At 34.0% G+C, this 20,944-nt stretch overlaps 2 protein-coding genes across 7 annotated transcripts in view; one reads left to right on the top strand and one right to left on the bottom strand.

Annotated features, from left to right (window-relative positions):
* Positions 1-20,944, top strand: part of msi (musashi) — a 584,216-nt gene that overhangs the window by 531,778 nt on the left and 31,494 nt on the right. For all 5 annotated transcript variants that reach the window (XM_067780543.1, XM_067780555.1, XM_067780549.1 and 2 more), the window contains one exon: positions 19,528-20,077. In XM_067780543.1, coding sequence (XP_067636644.1) covers positions 19,528-20,077 — 550 coding nt within the window. The remainder of the gene's footprint in view (positions 1-19,527; positions 20,078-20,944) is intronic.
* The window catches only part of LOC137249249 (uncharacterized), an 87,216-nt gene continuing 73,310 nt past the window's right edge, over positions 7,039-20,944 (bottom strand). The window contains exons 6-8 of one of the 2 annotated variants that reach the window (XM_067780573.1): positions 10,685-10,773; positions 9,932-9,989; positions 7,039-9,861 (exon numbers count right to left, since the gene is read on the bottom strand). In XM_067780573.1, coding sequence (XP_067636674.1) covers positions 9,769-9,861; positions 9,932-9,989; positions 10,685-10,773 — 240 coding nt within the window. In that variant the 3' untranslated portion in view covers positions 7,039-9,768. Of the gene's footprint in view, positions 9,862-9,931; positions 9,990-10,684; positions 10,774-15,302; positions 15,641-15,701; positions 15,772-15,960; positions 16,050-20,944 lie in introns of those variants that run through there. The other variant, XM_067780574.1, reaches the window with a different exon arrangement.

The following is a 20,944-nucleotide window of genomic DNA, read 5'->3' as shown; positions in this document are numbered from 1 at the left end:
AAGGTTTTCTCCAAATGGATCAAAATGTTTTCACTGAGGACAACAATATAGAAATTCAATTTGACCAACAAGATGATACTATGGATATAAGTGATTCAGAAGAGGAATGATGAGGCTTTAAAACTTGTTGCGCGCTTGAAACAATTTGCAAAAAATTACCATGTAGCTTTTCAGCACATTAAAAATATCGAGTCACTTTGAAAATGAACATTTTAAATTAAAGCAATCACTGTTCAAGCAATCAAGCATTACGAAATTTTTTCAATCAAAATAGTATTGAAATGTAAAGACTTGTACAATGTACTTAATCGATATATGGATATGTATTTATATGTAATACTGAACTAAGCAAATATTCTTTAATTCCAAAAATTTCTTAAATAAACTATATACAATACAATTTATATGTGTGGTATATATTTTGTGACTTCATCCCTTATAAGCGGACATCTCCCATAGCCCGACAAAAACACTCCGACGGTGAGTGTCCGGTTATAAGGAATTTCACTGTACAGTGTACTCCCTCCTAACGGACACCTCTCTTAAGCGGAGACCTCTCATAAACGGACAATTTTTTCAGTACCAAAAAAATCCTTAAGTATTTTTTAAGTGTTTCCCTTTTGAGCGACAACCCTCCCATAACAGGACGCGGACACTTGCTTTTTACCCCAAAGGGCTTTTTAATTTCCCATAACCGGACAGCTTACAACACTTTTTTTTCATTTAGTCTTTAGCACATTCGTACACCTCTTGCTTATTCACTAATACGTGCATGGATGTAGGGGAATCCCCTAAATACGAAGAACCTGTTTTCAATACAGTAAAAAACATAAAAATGTATGTATCTATTGTATACACGTAGTTAGTATCTTCTTGTGTGTGTACGTACGTGAATCGCAATGCCTAAAGTAGTGTTGAGTATTAAAGACAAAGTTAAGTTCATTGAAATTTATAAGAAAGAAAAACTAAGTGTACGAGAGTTGGCAAAGAAATGTAAGATCAGCAAAACGCAAGCTGCTAGCATTATCAAAAACAAAGATCAAATTTTAAATTTGTCGGCCACTGACGTCAACCCGGAGAGAAAAAGGAGTCTGCTGAAGCCCAAAGGCCTTAATATTGATAAATTGTGCTACGAATGGTTTGTGAAGCCTCGAAATAAGAGCATTCCTCTGTCAGGCACATTTATAAGGAGCATTGCTAAAGAAATTGCAGTGAGACTCAATTACGACTATTTTAGTGCAATATTCGCCTGGCTGGAAAGGTTCAAAAAACGTCACAACATAACTTTCCGTACAATTTCTGGAGAAGCCGGTAGTGTAAACCAAGATGACGTCAAAAGTTTTTGTGCAAAAGTACCAGTACAGTATTAAAGGAAAAACTCGCCAAGCGAAAATTTCTGACTTTTTGAAATTATTTTGAATATTTTGTACACAAAACTTTATTCTTTAATTTATGAACAAAGCTTTATAAACCTCCTAACTCAGTCTTATTTGTATGTATTAATATTCTTGTTTTGGAAATTAATCTGTTTAAACATTCATCAATAATACTTTTCTCATAAGTGGACAAATTTGGCAGTCTCTTAGGTGTCCGTTTAAGAGTGAGTACACTGTATATGCATGAGCACTCACCTGTACGAAACTTCGAATTAGTTTGTGCCGTACAGTATTTTCTATTTCGTAAAAAAGTTTTGAACGAAAACGAAAGTATTTTTTCGAATTGGTTTTCAATTTTTACCTTAATTATTTCATTAACTTTATATACTTTTCTAAAAATGAGTATACAGATTCTGAAATTCCGTCAAATATGTCGACAAAATGAGACCTGCTTTAGCAAATTTTTCTTTTTTCCTACAGAGCAGTTTTTCTCATTTTCCATTGAAAAGGGCGCATGCAGCACCTATTTGTTTTTTGTTGACTGAAGTCTATCTTTTACGCTTTTTTGCGTACAATCCCACATTTTCCTCGCTCAACCAAATCAACGGGCGTTTCACTCAACTTTTTTTTTTCTATTCTTCTATATTTCCATTACCGGAAAATTGGCAAAAATTTCAATAAAGTGCGCTTGCGCAATGGAACTTTTGCTGTTTTTCACAAGAACGGACTCATTTGTAACTCAATCTCTATTCATTGACGCTCGAGTGATAATGGCTATATACTCATGCATTAGTTTGTATAGATTTTTTATAAAAATGTTTTTATTTGTTTAGTTTTTCACGCATACATATAAACGCATACATATGTTCAGGTATATTCATGTTTTTTATGTATGAGCCACACACTACTTCGCTCGAGGCTTCAAATTGCATCCATTTTACTTAGTCTGTGTGAAAATTGGCATGTTGCATACAATGGCAATGCCAACAGCAACAAAAACAAAAATGTGAGTGACAACAACAGCATCACATCGGTTATAAATCATTCAACTTTGTTGGTATTTCTTTGCTGTGTATTTAACTCAGCAGAAAATAATGCGACTAGTCACCAAAAAGATTCGTTTTTTTGTGATTCAATATTCAAATTTGTTAAACTTGGATAAAATTTCAAATAGATTATAAAACTTTTTTGTTAAAATATATTATATATTAAATAGATAGAAAATATGTTTTTCAAAAAAATTCTTAAACTTCATTAGGATTTTTTAGGATCTACCCACTTTTCCATTTTTTTTTTTTTTTTCAAAAACATTTTTACACAAATTTCAAAGTTTTGAAATTTCGAATTTTTCGATAACTGTTTTTTTTCCAAACTAGTTAAAATGAGAATTAAAAGACATATTTGAAATTCGAAATATTTCTAGACCCTTATTTTCTTAAAACTCGGTAAATTTGTGGCACAGTTAGATATCAAATTTTCTTTGTATTGAAACTATTTTTGAATTGGTCTGTGTTTTTGTTTAAACTTAAAACCTTCCATAAGGATTATAGTGCTTAAAATTTTTTTCGAAACTCGCATTTTTTTGATTACATAGAATTAATTTCTAAAAAGAAAAACAATAAACTAGTTTCAATACCCAAGCAAGTTTCAAAACTCAACGTTTTGCGAAATTTTTTTTTTTTTTTTACACAATACCTTTCTTACAATTTTTCGTTATGCTATAATCAAAATTGAATTAATTTTGGAGCTGAACGTTTTTTAAGAAAGCTAAAAATCAGTCACATCATTGCTGATTTTTCGGTGTTAAAAAAATTCAAATCTGTTAACCATTTTCGAAATATGCATTTTGTTTAATTTTATATATAATTTAAACTTTTTTTTAGGAAGTCCAAACTTTTTCGAAATTAAAATACTTCAAGGTTTTACTATTTATTTGGCGTTGCATTTTAAATCATCAAAGTTTCAAACTAAATATTGGTAACTTCGAAAAATTTTAATTTCGAAAAACTTTCGAATATTAATTTTTTTCATTGTTTAATTTTTTTTAAATCAAAACATTTGAAGTTATAAAAATGTCTCTAAAATCGAACCAAATAAAAGCAGGTGTCGCCATAAAAATAGTTGCACCCTCATTACTTCAATCACAGTTATTTAGTTATTGAGAAGAATCTCGAATTTTCAAAATCCTTTATAGTTTTCGAAGCCAAAATTAAAAATCACTAGAAAATTTATATTGAAGCTCGCCAAAAAAACGTATGTGAACTAGGATTAGAATTCGTATATAGAAAATATGAAAATTGAGTTACTCTATCATCGTTTTGCGTCTTCGAAAAAAAGTTCTGTATAGGTTTCACTTCAAAATTTTATAGCATTTTCTTAAATTATGTTCTGAACATTTTGCTACTTCCAAAAAAATGGATATAGATTTCCCATATAATATTAAGACTCGTCAAAAAAAACTTAAATCTCCATAACTGGAAATAAAGCTCGAATTTTGAAAATATAAACTTCGAAATACATTATAACCTTTATGATATTTTGATAAAAGTTTCACATAGGTTCCACTGCAAAACTTTAAAGTATTTTTGAAATATTTTATTTTTTTATTGTAACGAACCACAAAACCTAAAAAATCTTCGAAAAAATACAAAATTCGAAATTTTATCTTTTTGATTTTCTAAAACAACATAAGCTTCGAAAAATACACTAACTTAACAAAACAATCTCAACTTCGAAAAATCTTTAAAAAAATGCGTACTGCGAAAATGCTAAACTTATTATTATGGCATACTATAAAACTCTTTTTGGTTTTTAACTTTTTAAAACAACCTTTAATACTCATCCGACACTAGTCCCACTTTACGTAGGTTATCTACAACAACTCAAATTTGTAAGTGGGTGCATGCTTTTTATTCACTTATACCACAAGCAAAATATTTGTTTTCAATTAAGATTCACACAACAGCCTTTAAATGCACCATGCATGTACATTAGGGTGTTTCATAATAAATGTTATTAATGATAGTGGAAAATGTTCTGTCACCACCACAAAGTGTTTAATATAAGTGGATATTATTTGGAAAATGGAACACTGTGAGCACATTCAGTATATGTGAGGCTTTTATTGACCGGCCAGTTCAACCTAGTGGATATAATATTTTTATCGGATTCTGAAATATAGTTCAACTTTGGAACCTCTAGATCAGGGGCCTGGTCATCAGAGTGTTACTTAGGATCGCTCGAAAGATTATACAATAATAAAATATTAATAAAATATCTCGACCTGTGTGGCACCTAAAGGGATTTGCGTTCTATCTTTAGCAATTTTCAAAGCTTCAAATCATTATCTCACCTGTGATTTTTCTAATTTGCATTATCGATAACTCGCTACATGAGCCACCTAACGAAACTGCCCACGAAAGTCAAAATATTTCCGAAATATTTTGTCGAAAATATAAAGCGATTACTTTTTATTTACCAAAGTGGGGCACCCCAATGAATTTGCATACCTTTTTGCCTATGCCTTAGACCAAACAAAATAATTACTCGCCAGAGGAAAAGTTGATAAACTTTTGGACATTTAGTCTAAATTGCACTTGCAGAAAATATTGCATTGCTTCTTTGATAAGCTAATCATTATTTCATTAGATAAACGTTTGGGCACTTACCCATTACCAATTCCAATACTTATCCACAATGCACTTACCTACAGGTCACTTTGTTTACTTACCATTGTGTACAAAACAATTGCGATATCTAAAGCATAGATGCATAAATAACAATCAGCTGTAGTCAACTGTTCTTTAATGTTTGTATCTCGGTTTCATATTTCGTGTCTATCCCTCGTTGAAGATAGCCGGCCGGATGCGCCAGCGGAAACCTCCATGGTGGACGGAGATACTCGATGAGTTAAGGGCTTTATTTAAACTTAAAATTAGTAGAGGAGAACCAAGCGGTACTTTTCAAGAAACTTCAGAAAAAATATGCAAGGCTGCAATGAAGGCGCACGGCTCAGGAGAGTTCTCTTGAAGTTACATGCTAGATGGACAATGAGCGGTTTCTTATTGGCCCACATTTTTCAGAAATCACGATTGTACAAGAAATCGTTCCCTCACATCCAGCGATTGTTGGTCTAAAATGATTGCCAGTGATTTCCGCATCAGCAAATCCGCTTGCATGGGTTCATAACCCTTATACCTTAACTGTTACAACCTTACGATCTTTTGTTTGAATTCCTGTGCAGCTTCAGAGATATCCGTATACTAATTGCAGCTGGCTCGAGGCTATCTATGCCAAATGAGAAATGTGCCCAAGTCTTGAGTTATGGTTATAATCACCATCTTTTCGAAGTTAGAGAATATCCCTCGCGCCTTTCCCAATACCAATCAGTCTCTCCTGGTTACTATTAGAAATTCTGGATTGCCTGTTCGATGTAGGTTCGCGACATCGCAACATCGAAACATGCCTTTTGCAAATACAGGTCTCTCGAAACAGCAAGAGTGTAGAGTTCGTTCTGGTTGTCTTACGTGGCAATAAAGCTGTCTGCTATATATTGATTCCAGTGTCAAAAATCAAGAGTATTTCGTTCGTAAGCCGGAGTTTGTGCTTCCCAACCACTGAAGCGATTCCCTAGAGGGTATGGCCGTTATCAATGATTCAGTGGGCGGAGTCCCAGTTCGTCATATGTTAGGGTGTTTATCTCCAACTCAGGGAGAAAGACGGCTGTTAAAGTGGCGGGGCGATCGGAGAGTGCCTTTCGATATATATTTTCTGGGATAGAAACCTAGCGTCGGTTTTGAAATTCGTTTATCATCCGCCAAATCTTCAGGTACACATTTTCGAAACTCTCTCCATCCGCCAGCTACTTTCGCGTCTCACTCGAGCTGACCCTTACTTCTTAAATACGCCGAAGGGCGACCCCGCTTAGAAAAATTATCTTCTAATAGAAAAACCTGTATCTAAAATTTTAGTGCTGCTTTGCACGGCGCCAGTACCCAGGATATTCGGTGTGGTAGACGTAGCGCGCTAACACCACACCACGGCGGCCGCAGCTGTATATGTGTACGTATAAATGCTCTTATTTTTACTGTTGAAATCAGCTAAAGGAGTTGTAGTTTAAGGACTTACTTACCTTCCAAGTGACTGCCATAAAAATACATGCAAAAATACAACAACAAAACTCTTCGTAACGGAACATTTTTAGGTAGGTATGAAGCACCAATGTGTAGCAAAGTTCATTATTTTACAGTATAGGTATTTAAATGTTTAATTCGTTATTGCATTGTTATTTTGTCCTGACAATGGTAAACGACTCCAATAACAATGGGTACCAGCATAAATCCGACCAAAGAACGAAATCAATAAAAGAAGAAAATTTCAAAGGACTTCGCATATAAAATAACTATGTTAATACGTGTCTTTGCGTCAGTTTATAAATATAACCATATAACATGTCCAATTGGTGATGTGTGTATGTAGATAGTAGATTAGGGTGTGTCTTGCAGCTTTTTACCTGTTATCCTTTAAACCGGAAGTTGTTAATCCGTATTTAAAACTCATTTCCTATATTCAATGATTATTAACACACATGTAAATCACTCAAATAATTTGTATTTTTTTTTATCATTTTTATCATTGATTTATTTCGTTCATACTTTAAGCCAAAAGTTAGTAGATAAACATAAAACGCATTCAAATCATTTGATCATACAACAAATAACTCGCTTTTTACTTAATTTATTTTCATAAATAAATCAAAGAAATCAAGCTTAGGAATAGTGTTGTGGTACATATCATATTATACAATGCAGAAACATTATTTATAGAAAGCTCAACTTTGTTTTGCACAAAAAAGATGTGTAGAGCTTCTACGCGGAGAAATTTTAAACTACTACCATCATTGTAAATTTTACCAAGTAGCGCAACTAACAGCTGATCGGTGAAAATTCGCACATTCACACGCACAGTTCTCGACTCAGTTTCAAAAAAAAATTTTAGATTATTTAACTCAAATTTTAAAGTGAGATAATCCTTGCCAATTAATGTATACATAATATATATGGCGTTTTTGTTGTTATTAAAACAATAGTTTTATTTATATTAAAGCTTTTATAATTTTTTTTTAACTTTGAAAAACTCCGAACACCATTCCTTCATTATATGACATTCGACTGCCTAGTCCACTGCCTTCCACTCTATTCGCAACATAACCTCTACTTAAGCTGCCAAACCATATAGTAAACAATGAGACAAGTGTGTTGACTTTTTCTGACAGGCACTCCGCTAAGTGAGCATAACGGGAAAATCTGGGTTGCCATTGTTGTTTCGGTTGAAAACGGTCAATTACGGTTCTGTGCAGGGACGTAAAAGATTAAAACAGGGTTTATGTAGTCACAAAAGTGTTGCTCCTGTTCCACAGCATTTTAATTTTTTTCATGGCGAAAATTGCTCAGTTCAGAGGTATTGACTTTCATTAAAAATTTAATTTATTATACAAGGTTACTTTTCTAAGTGTGAAAAGCATAGAAAACGTAGAGTTTTTCAAATTATTGTGAAAAACTTTTTAAACTCAACAAAAAAGTATATCGGTAAAATATTTTCTAGGATTTCTGAATTTCTGTACCCAAGTTCATTATATTTGTGTAATAAAAGAGTCTGGTAACAGCATTTTTAAACGAAAAAACAACAATGTTATTGCATAAAAATGTATCTAATAGTTAAACTTTCAATCATTCCTATTTTTGCCCGCTTCTTTGGGTTGCTTCCACTCACAGCACCGTTTTATTTGCGGGAGACTTTCACAGCGACGGAATTAAGGCGGATTTACATAGACGCTTTGGTGGTGGTGCATCGATCTGAAGCCTAGGCAGGTCCATAATATAAAAATGAGACTCCTTGCCATTTTCTTCGCTTTGAAGCGATGAGAGTTGTAAATCCTCCTTTGAGAATTTCTCAACTTTTTGAGTCCTTTAACATTCAACAAACTTTGCTTGGCAAAATATAGGAGCTGCCATAAATTTAACTCATATGTCGGCGAAGCATCAAAATATTTACATAAACGTTTTGGTTGCGTGCCTACGCTTTGACGACGCCATACGAAAAACAATCAAACGCCTTACTTTATCTTTGTTTTGAAGCGACCAAAGCGTTTATATAATTTTCTTTATACATTTGTGTAAACAGCCATAAAAGTGAAAATTTTCACGCTTTATATTTTGTTAAGTTTCTCTAGATCTTTTTGACTCTAATTTAAATAAATTTTGCTTTTGGTATCTTTCCGCATTGTTGGAGGCTACAAATCTTCTATTATTTATATTTCCGCGGAAATATATGCAACTATTTTATCTGTTTAAACTACAAAGTTTTAGTAAACTATCAAATGCAACTCAGCTTAAAGTACTCTTAGGTACCATAAATGCAACTATAGACCTGAGATTTGCATCACGTGAGCGAGGCTGTTTGTAATTTTGACATCTATCGCTTAGTTGACACACTGGTACTGTACACAATGATTACTACTATTTATAGCGCACGTGTCGGTATATCAATCTAGACCATTGTGAATTCATACAAGTGGCAAATGTTTGATAAAAACGTTCACAATATATGTAGTAAACAGCCTCGATCACCTGTTCAATCGCTGTTTGATTACTTGAATTATTTACTCAATAGTGTTTTTCAAACATTTTTGTAGAAGACTGATATATTGCATTATTTACGTATTTTAAAATGTGTGCATAACTGGCTGCTCAAATTTAATCTGTTCACTTGAGTTTAGAAATGAATATTAATATGTAATCTGATTTTCTGTATACACATTTAAAAGAAAAGCTGATTTGAAACACATATATGGAATTCATGGCACTTCAATTTAATAACCGCGAGGCAAAAACAAACCTTTCTTCCATTCTCTGGCCATTCGCGACAGCCGTTCTCGCTGTCAGCTATTATTTGACAGGTAGGTATGGCAATGGAGGAATAGAAAGATTTTTCACTTGTATGAATTCACAATGATCTAGGCGCTATACCAGTTCACAGTAAATTTCATACTTCGCCAGTGGTGGGCACTGATATCACTGCACACAAAATAGCAGCAGCATTATTGGTACCCCTGCATGCAGTACCACTACATAACTATGTTTTAAACTTTTACCTACATAAGTATTGATCCATATGGAAACCTCCGTAGGAATAGCCACTTCGTTGATAAATAGAATCAATTTGGTGAAATGTTTCTCAAAGAAATTCCAATACGTACATTGTGAAAAACAGGTACACTTTACAATATTACTTTACAAAATAATTCCACTATGATAACGACACCCCGTGTATAAAGCTAACTAAGTTTTGAACTTAATATATAGTTAACTTATCCTTTTGACTTTTCAGCAGTTTAATTTTCCTTTTCATCTGTGGGTTCTTCAAGAGCAGCCAACGCTTCCTTTAATCCTTTCGGTATTTCATATTTTTGATTGAACACCATCAGCTGTAAATATTAAAATTGGTTTTTTTTTTTCATATTTATATGGCATCAATGAAGAGCTTAGAAATCTCACCTTTCTTGGTCCGAAATATTCAGTGTTCTCAGAATTCGTTTTAGCGCCAGAATAGAAGCTTTAAAACAGAAAAATAAGTATAAAAATTATTAGAGCTGGATAACAATCAATTATTTGACCCAGACTTCGGCTTTGACAGATATGCGCAGCATCTGCTGAAAATATCTCAACTGCGCTGTACGTTTCACAAACCATGCAAAGAATTTTTGAGAATCCGGCCTTTAGGTTCAACATAGGCTCTGTTTCCAGTGCCATTTTAAAAACATAGTTAAATTAACCGACGCTTAATCCAGTTTGGATATTTGTTTAAAATTTCACTGTTTATCTAAGGGCGTTTTCTATTTTAAAAAAACCATGATAAAAAAGTTATCTTTTAAATTTTCTCAGCCTTCTCAGAATATTGTGTGTTCATTATAAAAGTAAAAGTTATAGGCTAACACCAGTGCAACATTTTTTTCGTAAAAGAAAAACCCATTGGGTTTCATAGCCAAAAGCACAGAGAATCTGAGCCATTCAGTCTTATGCTGGATTTTAATAGCAGGCGTTGCCGCATTACGGCTTTAACAGCGTCATAAGTTTACAGTGTCTTATTTTCTGCTTTGCTTTACATTCCACAAACTTTGTGTAGCAAGACAGATGTGCAGCCATAAATTTACGTAAATCCGGCCACAAGTTAAAGGTTCGGCGTTGAGAAAATGGTCCTCAGAAAATTGTGTGGACAAGTAGGTATTTGGAGAGGGGTTTTGAACTTACCGCACATCGTCACGTGTAAGACCATTTCGCACGATAGCATATCCTAAACCCAAAACTGCACCACCAACAATGACAAATAGAGGGATTAGCTGGAAATATTGTACAAAAAAAGTTAAAGATATAAAATAATAAATCTATATATACATTGCAACTAATCGTAACTAAAACATTTTTTTTTTAAATATTGTTAGCAATGGCTACAATCGAACAATCTACGGATATTAGTACAGATTTTACAATTAGAGAATATGCAAATTACAAACTTTAACGGCACGATGAATTAGTTTATTTAAACCATTTTAAATTCGCAGCCAGATTTGACTAAATTAGTTCGATATACACTGTGTGAGGCTTTTAGGTGCTCCAGTTTGTCTAATTATATGTGGGTATATGAGTTGTAGTAGAATTTACTAAGACCCGGTTTATCAGTAGTTTGTTAAGCTAAGCTTAACCCTCAAGCAGGCGAATATTTATTACGGTGGGCTACGATGTTGAAAAAATTCACCTAGACTAATTTTACATAGAGGAAAATGGAAAGGAACCATTTTCGGCGCTTGGTATGTATTTCATCGAGAAAAGTGGGGAAACCGCTACACCGCTTATTAGCGGTCTTGCCTGATGAAGGCATAAATCGGGTAATAATATGATATATACTATGCGGAAAACTATATAAATAAAAACACGAAAATATCAATAAGAGGAACATTTATTTTGTATGAAATTGTACAAAACAGTTTCTGTCTTTGACGAAGCAAAGGTTTAAATTGCATTTTTTGCATATTACTTGTGGTTCATATTTACAGTCATGAAATTTACATTTTTGTTTTCCTTTTACGCCCTTTGCCTACGGCCAGTGTTCAAATTGATCAAATCGTATTTCTGGGTGGTTAATATGTCTTATTTTCACGAACGCACTACGAACTGCTTCTTTTAGCGGACGGCCAACGGTATTTCTTTGTGGCGCCACCTGGAAGCTGGTAAGGACATCAGCGACGAGGAGTCTGAAATCAGGAAGCTCCACGTGTTCATTATTTGCGCCATCCTTGTGTATTCGGCGATAAAGCAAGTACGAATTAACTACAGTCATATCGATGAAATGGTAAAATACGCGATGAGAATAACTAGATGTATTTAGCCGAATCCTGTACCGTCCAAGTAGTCCATCCATAGTGTCAACTCCACCCATATGCGCATTATATTCTAGAAATTAAAACAATAAGGGAAGTTACTGACATAATATATTTTAAAGTACGTACCATTTATAATATGTGGACAGTCAACTTCAAGATAGTTCTTGTCTTTGCGGTCATGTCTTTCCATTGTATGGTAGCTATTTCAACTCCGTAAGCGCTACCGATATATTCGACTACATGGGCAGAGTTATCGAGATCACTTGCGTTGCTGGTATTCAACATCTGGTTCAGTGGTGAGCAAGGAATTCAGAGGAACTCCATCGTCCTAAATCGGAAACACATCGTCCAATTTGTGCTTAATATTCTTGAGATATGTCTTCAATATAAGACTAACATTTCCTTGTTCGTTTTCTGGATGATAATTTTCATCACTATCATCACTGTGTTCAAAGAAGCCTTCACAATCAGACTCAGCATCCGACTGGATTTCTTCCGGATCTCCAGCCATCAAATCATTAATTTCTTCATCAGTTAGAGCACTGATTTCTTCAAAAGTTCACCTGTTCCGCCCCAAAACTCGATTACGTCTCATGGATTTTTCTCTGCAAGAAAATCACCATTCACCATACTAACATGATTCTTTGAATAATTCAACCGCTAAAATTTGTCTGTAAACGGCAAGACCGCTTACCAGCGGTCTTTGTAAAATGGAAGCTGTGACTCTTCCATTTAACATATCACAGTAATAAATCACATATTTTCATAAGAACAATATTTACTTACCACTTACCAGTAATAATTTTTTCAAGTTCCACAAATGAATTATTTTCCTGAATTTAGCTAAATAAGTTGTAAAATATTTCACTCCGAATTTTACATACACATGCACTGATTTCACTAGTTCAACTGACTATGGGGCAATAAGTAAATAACCGAGAGAACTTTTGATTTTGGAAAAGCTTAACAACGGCTGCATTATTTCAAAACTTTCTTTAAATAGTAAAAATCTATGACATGTTACATAAATTTAGCTTTCTAACTCTTGACCGCTTAAAAGCGGGCTTGCCCGCTTGAGGGTTAAAGTAAGTTTGCTTAAACTCTAGTAAAATTTAAACTCCAGTTACACTACTGAGCAGTTTTTAGTCACAGTTTAAGGCCGCTTTTGGAGTAGGCAACATTGAGTTTTTTATCTATAGATAATTAGTAGATATAACAGCTGGATTTTGCTTACCCAACAAATATTTAAAAGATATTTCTTCAGTTAAATATAAATCTAGTTCTTGAGGTGTATCCAAATCATTATCTAGTTATTCTTAAACCAGATAGCTCTCAAGTTGATATCCCACTTCATTCTGCAATCACTATCCAACCTTTGAAAAATTTTGTAAATTTTATAGTTGATGTCCAATGTCATTAGCATTTTCAAATTATTATCATTCTTTGGGAGATTTTGAGAAATATACAGTTCTCAAATGAATATCCAACATATTTCTCCAGATGATATCCTACATTGGATATCGAGTTGAGGTGGAGTTGAAAAAAAATCTCCAAGGTGGTACCACCAAAACCAGCTGCTGTTTATTGTAAGAAATAAACACCTGGTTGATAGCAGTTATGAAGCGTAATTAAACAAAAATAAATTATATCTATTTTATTTTATTTTCGTGAAAATACTGTAGTATGGAATCTTAGATTTGAGTCCAGTTAGAGAACCACATGTTGGGAATTAAATTTTTTCAACTTAAGTATGTAATATGCTTTATAAAAAATTCCCTATTTTTCTGAGTACGCTATATTTCTTGAGTTCAGCCACTGTTTCGAAAGAACTCATGAGATTTTAGAAGTATGCTAAGTCTCAACATGAGCTCTAATGGTACTCAAGCCTAAATGCTCGTTGGGCATATGCGACGCCACTTCGAACGAACGCAAATCACCGATAGCTTAACTAGAGTTTAACCATGCCAGATCTGGCCCTTAAGCTCAGCTTAAACTTCAGTTAAAGTAGACTGAAAAACTGCAGAATAAGTTTAAGCGTAGTTTAACTGACAAACTGATTTGAAGTTGTACCGAAAAACCGGACCTAAACATCATTTAAAGCTGATAATGCAATATTTTTGAATGCCCACAAATCACACAAGATTGCGCAATGCGCATGTAAACAATGAGCTCGTGAATGCGCAATCTGATTTGGGGATTTGTGTTTAACACAAACCACCCACACGTAGATGAAAATCAAAAATTTTTGATTTTTTCATTTGACGCTTCCTTATTTGATAGTCGCGGGGTGTGATTGACAAAACAGCAGTGTTGTATTTAGTTTGTGTCGACATTTAAAATGAACAAATGTGCGGAAGAACAGCAATTCATATTAAAATTTATTGAAAATTATCAATGTATTACGTTTTGCGTACAAGCTTTTCATCCACAATTTCTTTTTATCACTCTTTTTCCTTTTTTTTTATTTATAAAACTGCTGTAGTTGCAAGTAAAAAAAATCATCATCCGATGACGACATATTTATGTCTGAACGCTATGGTTTCTCAATGCAAATGTTGATTGATGTCTTTTTATTTGATAGTCGGGGGGCAAGCGTCAAATACCCTACACGCACACATACAAAAATTCAGTCAATCTCATTGTTAATCGCCGGAGCCCTATAATCTATACTCTAACAGCGAAGGGCCGGATTATGTATAAAGCTGGAGTCATTGGTGCCGTATGTCGTATCGCTGTATCCGTATTCCTAACGTAATCAGCTGTTTATCGTTACGACGGTGAACCAAAACCCAATTGGTTGGCTACGATACGGTTACGAACTTAGCGGCACCAATAATCGATTGCATTGATTCTCATAAGGTTGGTCGAATCAGCTGTTAAAAGGTTACCGATACGGTTACCGATAAAGCACCAATGTCTCCAGCTTAAGGCTGTGACGCTTTGGTTCGCAGTCACATTTACAGTCCCCACAATATAATACTAAATATTTCATAAAAGCATTTAGGTTTAATGTCACTCGTTGAAGTGAGTAAATGCTCTTATATGAAAGAAATTTCGGTTAAAACGAGAAAAAAATGTATCGTTGCGGTATACGTACGTAATTTGCTCCTTAGTATACTTACTTGATGTCTGTATTTAATTCTAGTTGTAGAATCTGCGTAGAATACAAGTCATACTTCTTCCACACACACATATTGGTCTCTCTTGAATTCAACTTTCAACTGAAATTGACAACTTTTCTCCCAATATTATAAATATATTTTATAAAGTCCTGCCTATCTCCAAGATCAAGGCAGTTATAAACTTCAAAATATGGGCCAACATTTTTTCACGGTGAACTTTGAAAATACAGTCTTGAGATTTTATCCTCGCTACCGCGCACACAAAAAACCGCGCATATTTTTGAAGTTCCTATTGCTTTTAAGTCGTAATAATTTATGGAAACTATAGGAAATTAGTATTTCAATGTGACTTCCTTACGTTGTATTTTTATAGTTAGTACGACCCGCATAAGTCTGAAGTTGGGGTCTACAATGCCCCGATAAGTACATTACCATATGAATTCACTTTACTGAAAGTTTTTGGACAGATTGTGCTAACATAACCTATATAAATTTTAGATTAGAAATGTGTAATTCACATAAAAATTGTATAATAAAAATAAATTAAATTTTGATTAACTGTTTGATACAAAAAATTTCCACAATTTTGTACTCTCATGTTTCATCAAAATCAATTTCAAAACTTGAAAATTTTAAAATTCGCCATCCTTTAGAGCTGCAACCAAGCCAGGAGGCCAACAGTATCTTTGATTGTAGATGCGAAACTGAAAAGATTGTAACAATTTGATACAGACTAGCATTAACATTTTAATAATGAAATCACACCTTTTTAATCGGCGGTGGCTGATTCTTTTTTATGCGCGTATAATCTTCGAAAGGCGCTTTTTCGAAGTAGCTAAATAAAATTTATTATTAACAATTTGATACTATGCCAAATTCATTTTTGTTTTCGTAATGAAATACATATATTCAAGTTCTATTTTTAAAAAATTATGTTGATCTAATTTGTGGAACTAATCTCTCAAAAAGGAACTTATACCACTTTTATCGTAATATAAATGTATATATGTTTATCATTGCTTACCATACGTCATCACGCGTACAAGCCAGCCGTAAAGTCCATAGAGCTGCACAGGTGACGCCACCTAGCACTAGCACTACAAGGGGTATTGTCTAAAAAATATAAATTTTTTGTGTGAATTCATTATCAAGCGGTTACGTCTGGTTTAAGGCATTTGTTGTGTAGTATGTTTTGATAGCTCTAGCAAATAATTGATGACATTAAAAAATTTATAGTCAACCCATAAAGGGTTAATGCACTTGTTCACAACTTTTTGAAGCAAAAATTCCTACAACAAAATATTTCAATTGTCACTTCTACCTTGCTTTTTTTGCCTTGAGCAGGACCCCACCTATATACGTTTAACTCAAAGATGTCAAAACGAAGCACTGAGCAATGAGTTATATGTAAGTTCTACACAGGAATGATCAACGGCTTTGCAGCAAGCGCCTGCTTTTTCCAAATAAACTTTCTGCAAGTTCTTCAGCGCAAAATATTTTTGGATTTGAGAAACAAATTAGAGAAAGGAATAACATGAGATCAATTCGCTCTGTCCTGCCTATTTATGGCGCCACATTATAAAATACTCGCTGCCAAAAAGTATCGGAATAAAAGTAATGAGTATATTTATCGGCATCGTGTATAACAGTTGGGCCCCAGGTTTTTCCTTACTGTACCTTAAAACTATTAATACTCATTTTAAAATACGGGGGAGCTGTCAAGACATGTTTTAAAATTATACCGACGGTATTGACGTTGTTACACATTTTGTTTTCTGTGTACAAAAAAACATCAAAATGAAAACCGCATGAAAATGATTCACTTCTTTTGCAAATGACTGTTGACTGAAACATTGTGAATGATGCCTAAGTGTGATCACTTCTGCATAAACGTCAAAATTCCAAAGTGATTGGATCACCTGATTTGTATTTGACTATCGCTGTCTCATTCTGTATTTCTTTCTATCACCCGCTGAAGATAGGCGCCGCCATATTGAACAGTCTGTCAGGCAGTTGACAGATAAGAGATCACACTCTGTCATCATTCACAATGGACTGAAATATAATTGTATATTTCCGCCTTCAGATTCGTGGTCTTGTGTTCAAAGCGAGTCTTTTCATTTCACGAATTTAAGCAGTTTGAGCTAAAGTTAAGAATTGCCCCAACTGCGTTCGCTAAAAATATATCGATAGAATTGGCCTGTGGCCAAGATATTGAAGATATTGGCGTATAGTCACAGTCAAAATAAAATAGGTTTTAAATTAGAGACGGCCGATACAGCGATTTTGAACTATCGATGAAAATAGTGATGGCGATTTTTGAAACGCGGCTATTTTTTATAGCTATAGCGATCGCGAATGTGCAATTTGTATACGATATAAAAAACAAATGTTTCAGGTTGTTTACCGAAGTAAATTGAATGTTATACATTAATTTAGTTTAGTATACAGAATATATGAACCAAAATTGGAATAAAAAGAAAAAAAATGTACCTTTTATTGTAAACTGATGTAATGTGAAATTCTAATTTTCTGAGATATTATGATACAATATTACTAACTGGCTGACGACATTATGTTCAGTCTAGTATTGCACTCAATGAGATGAAACTAGCGGAAATAGATGTTTGTTTTATAAATTTTGCTAATTGAAAATGTTTTGATTTTTAAATGTAAGATGAATCAATCCAAAATAAATCTGTATATGTAACACCATAAAAACATGATTTATTTACTACTATTTTTATACTACACCGATGTATTCAGAAATACTCCATATGAATTTATTCTGAAACTTGTATTTGGCTGCATAATGTTTTTATAGTAAAGTGAATTACTTGAATGAATTCTAAATGAAAATTGCAGAGCAAAAATCTTGCAAATTCTTCAAAGTATTATAAAAATATTTTTTAACAGAAAATTAACCACCCACTTCAGTGCCCTAGAAATTAGCCGGAGAATTCAACCATGTAATATGACAATACTTGAATTGCATTCTCCCAGATAACTTAAATTATGAACGGAGACTTTTACAATTATCACCGGGCTTTGCATGCGTTTCTTTAATGGGCTCATAGAATTGCCACATTTCACTTCTCTTTTTACAATAATTTGCTCTCATCTTTCACTCGATATTAAAACGGATTTTTAATAAATTAATACAACCAAATTTTCGCAGCCAACCAGATCAAAACGTCGTTTATAAAAATATCAATTCAAAATAACGTCGCCTGAAAGAGCAAACTAGCTAAAAGTAAACACAACCGAGTGAAGAAATATCGCTTCATGAAGAAATGTCGCTTCATGACGAAATGTCGCTTCATGAAGAAATATCGCTATTGGCGAAATGCTGCCAGAGGTGATTGTCATTCAAAGGAATCGAATGAAGGAAAATCGCCAGTCACTGGTATATTTGGACAGCAATTGCTATCACTATACCGATTTTTCATTCGCGGCGATGCAATCACCGATAGTGAAATATCGTTCCATCACTATTTTAAATTTAGTTGCAGTATAAGCTATCTGTCAAAAAGCTACAGCTAAATTTAAAACTTATTTTATTTTGATTATGACTATGTCCCATTGAAAATCCTTTTCATCATGAACTCACCCTTCAATATTTTAATACTGGTAAATCTACGTACTTTGCCACCCTAGTCGACATACGTTCATATCTATTCAGCAAGACAGCGTCTGCGTTGAATTCTAAAAAAACAACTGCCTGTATTATCGAACATGTCGCAACAGCTTGTTTGTAGGATAATGTCGGTAATACAGTTGACGCTCGTTTGTTTCTCGTATAAAAGCAAAAAGTCGAAGGCGCACAAAATTTAAATGAAGAGGAAGTGAGCAGAAGTTAGAAGTATTTTGTTTTCCCTACCTGAATTTGTGAATACGTGACCATATCTGTAAATTAAGTGAATTATTATGTATGTACGTAGATTCCACCAATAAATAATCAAATACATGCAAAATATTAGCAAGAAAATTTGTGAAATTTGGATATAGTTTTAGTGTTAATATTGCACAAAACTTTGACAACGCGCATCTAAGAAAAACGTTTGCATAAATTGCATATACAATTATCAACAAATTAACTGCAAAAGCAAGAAGTAAAAATATTTTAGGAAAATAACGGAGCAACGGCATTATTTAGTTACCTAGGGCAACCGTCGTTTTGAAGCGTTGCTATTTATTTAATTTATTTCGTGTGGAAATTTTGCAAATACTTCTCAGCGCAAGCAAGTTACTTGGATGCAAAGGCGCCATTTGTGTAATTGTGAACATATATTACAATAAATAAATATTTAAAGCGGTTAATTAAAAATTGTTGAAATTTACGCGTATGATCTAACCTTACTTTCCTAAAAAGCATAAAACAAATAGGCATTTGTTTCTGTTTTTCACGCAAAAACGTGCCGCTATTATCCTTCAAAATTCAGCTTAGACGTGATTTGCACGCCATAAGAGGAGGCGTCGTTACCATGTTACAACATCATCCACATTCTATACCCCTTGCTGCTGCTGCTGCAGTGGCACGTATTAAGGAAGAACCCCCAACCAATCCTCCAACATTTTTCTATCCACACAGCAATCCCATTGATAATGCTGCTGCAGCTGCTGCCGCTGCTGGACTCCTCGATCAACAGCAACGTGACCTACATAATGCGCTGGTTAATGCAGCAGCTGTCAATGGTACACTAACCAATCCTGCTGCTGTACTAAAAAGTCAAGCGGCGCACGGACAACAACAACACCAGGGTAATGCTATAGCCCAACAGAATGCTCATCAAGCAGCAGCACAGGCACAGCAACAACAACAATCCCAACAGAATGCAGTAAATAATAATGCTTCCTCCCAACAACAACCATCACAACAAAACGCTATGGTACTATTAAATGGTAATGCTGGTGCAGTCACTGGTGTGAATAATGGAGCAGCTAATGGTGCTTTAGTAATAAAGAGCAGTTCTTCGGGTCGTTCAACGCCTGTAAATGGTAGTGGAAATACAGATCCAGCACCAGGCAAACTCTTTGTTGGTGGTTTAAGCTGGCAAACATCATCAGAGAAATTGAAAGAATATTTCAATGTTTTTGGCACTGTTACCGATGTATTAATTATGAAGGATCCAGTAACACAGGTAAGCAAGTAATAGTCTCCTTTTAGCTTTGTTGTTGCAGAGTGGTGTACCTACTTAAATTTAAATTATTACCTCTTTTATTATCTACTACTATTATTATTGAATGCCGGCATAAGCTGGCTTTTGGTGTAGAAAATGTTTTATTTTTTCCTCATCGTAAACTTTAATTTTCAAATATCCTTTGGTTCACCACTAAGTTAACCAAATTTATACGTATCTATCTATATTTATGTATATATTGAAATAAAATACTTTATTTGCATACCATGCGTAAGAGTCTAGAAACATATGGCGCATATAGACGAATATATGTTTGTGCAATGAAAATTAGGATGGGTCAGGGGTTCCATTGACAAATCAAAGATGTCAACTTCTCTTAAGTGACATTCAATTGACTTACGTGAATCCCAGAAGAACAAAGACAATTGCTCAATCGAGTGGTTCTCTTTCCACCAATTTTATTTGACTCCTATTTATCACGAATCTCTTTTGACCGATATGTATCGAAAATAATTTCAAATGCTGCAGTTTAGTCCTTTTTTGAAACACATCTATCTTTCCCTATTCTTTAATACGCTACTCTCGACTTTGTCACAGACAAACCCCCCCCCACCTTATAAACGCATGGATCACAAAAATAAACCTTTAATTTTATATACACTGCGCTATTCCAGAGGTCTTTATAGCGATCTTTATATTGTGTGTAAGTGTGGGAGTAATTCCTTTTCTTTGTAGAATATAAATCCTAATGTTCATCACGAAAACTATGGCCGTTAAGGTATTATATCGCCTATATCGGTAACGATTCGATATCGGTCGCCAATATAATAACTTCCGACATCTCTATGTGCACTCACTGACGCCTGA

This window comes from Eurosta solidaginis, chromosome 1 (genome assembly GCF_040869045.1).
Source record: "Eurosta solidaginis isolate ZX-2024a chromosome 1, ASM4086904v1, whole genome shotgun sequence".
Lineage (NCBI taxonomy): Eukaryota > Metazoa > Arthropoda > Insecta > Diptera > Tephritidae > Eurosta > Eurosta solidaginis.
Note: the sequence above shows the minus strand (reverse complement) of the source record. Positions and strands in the feature narration are given on the sequence as shown.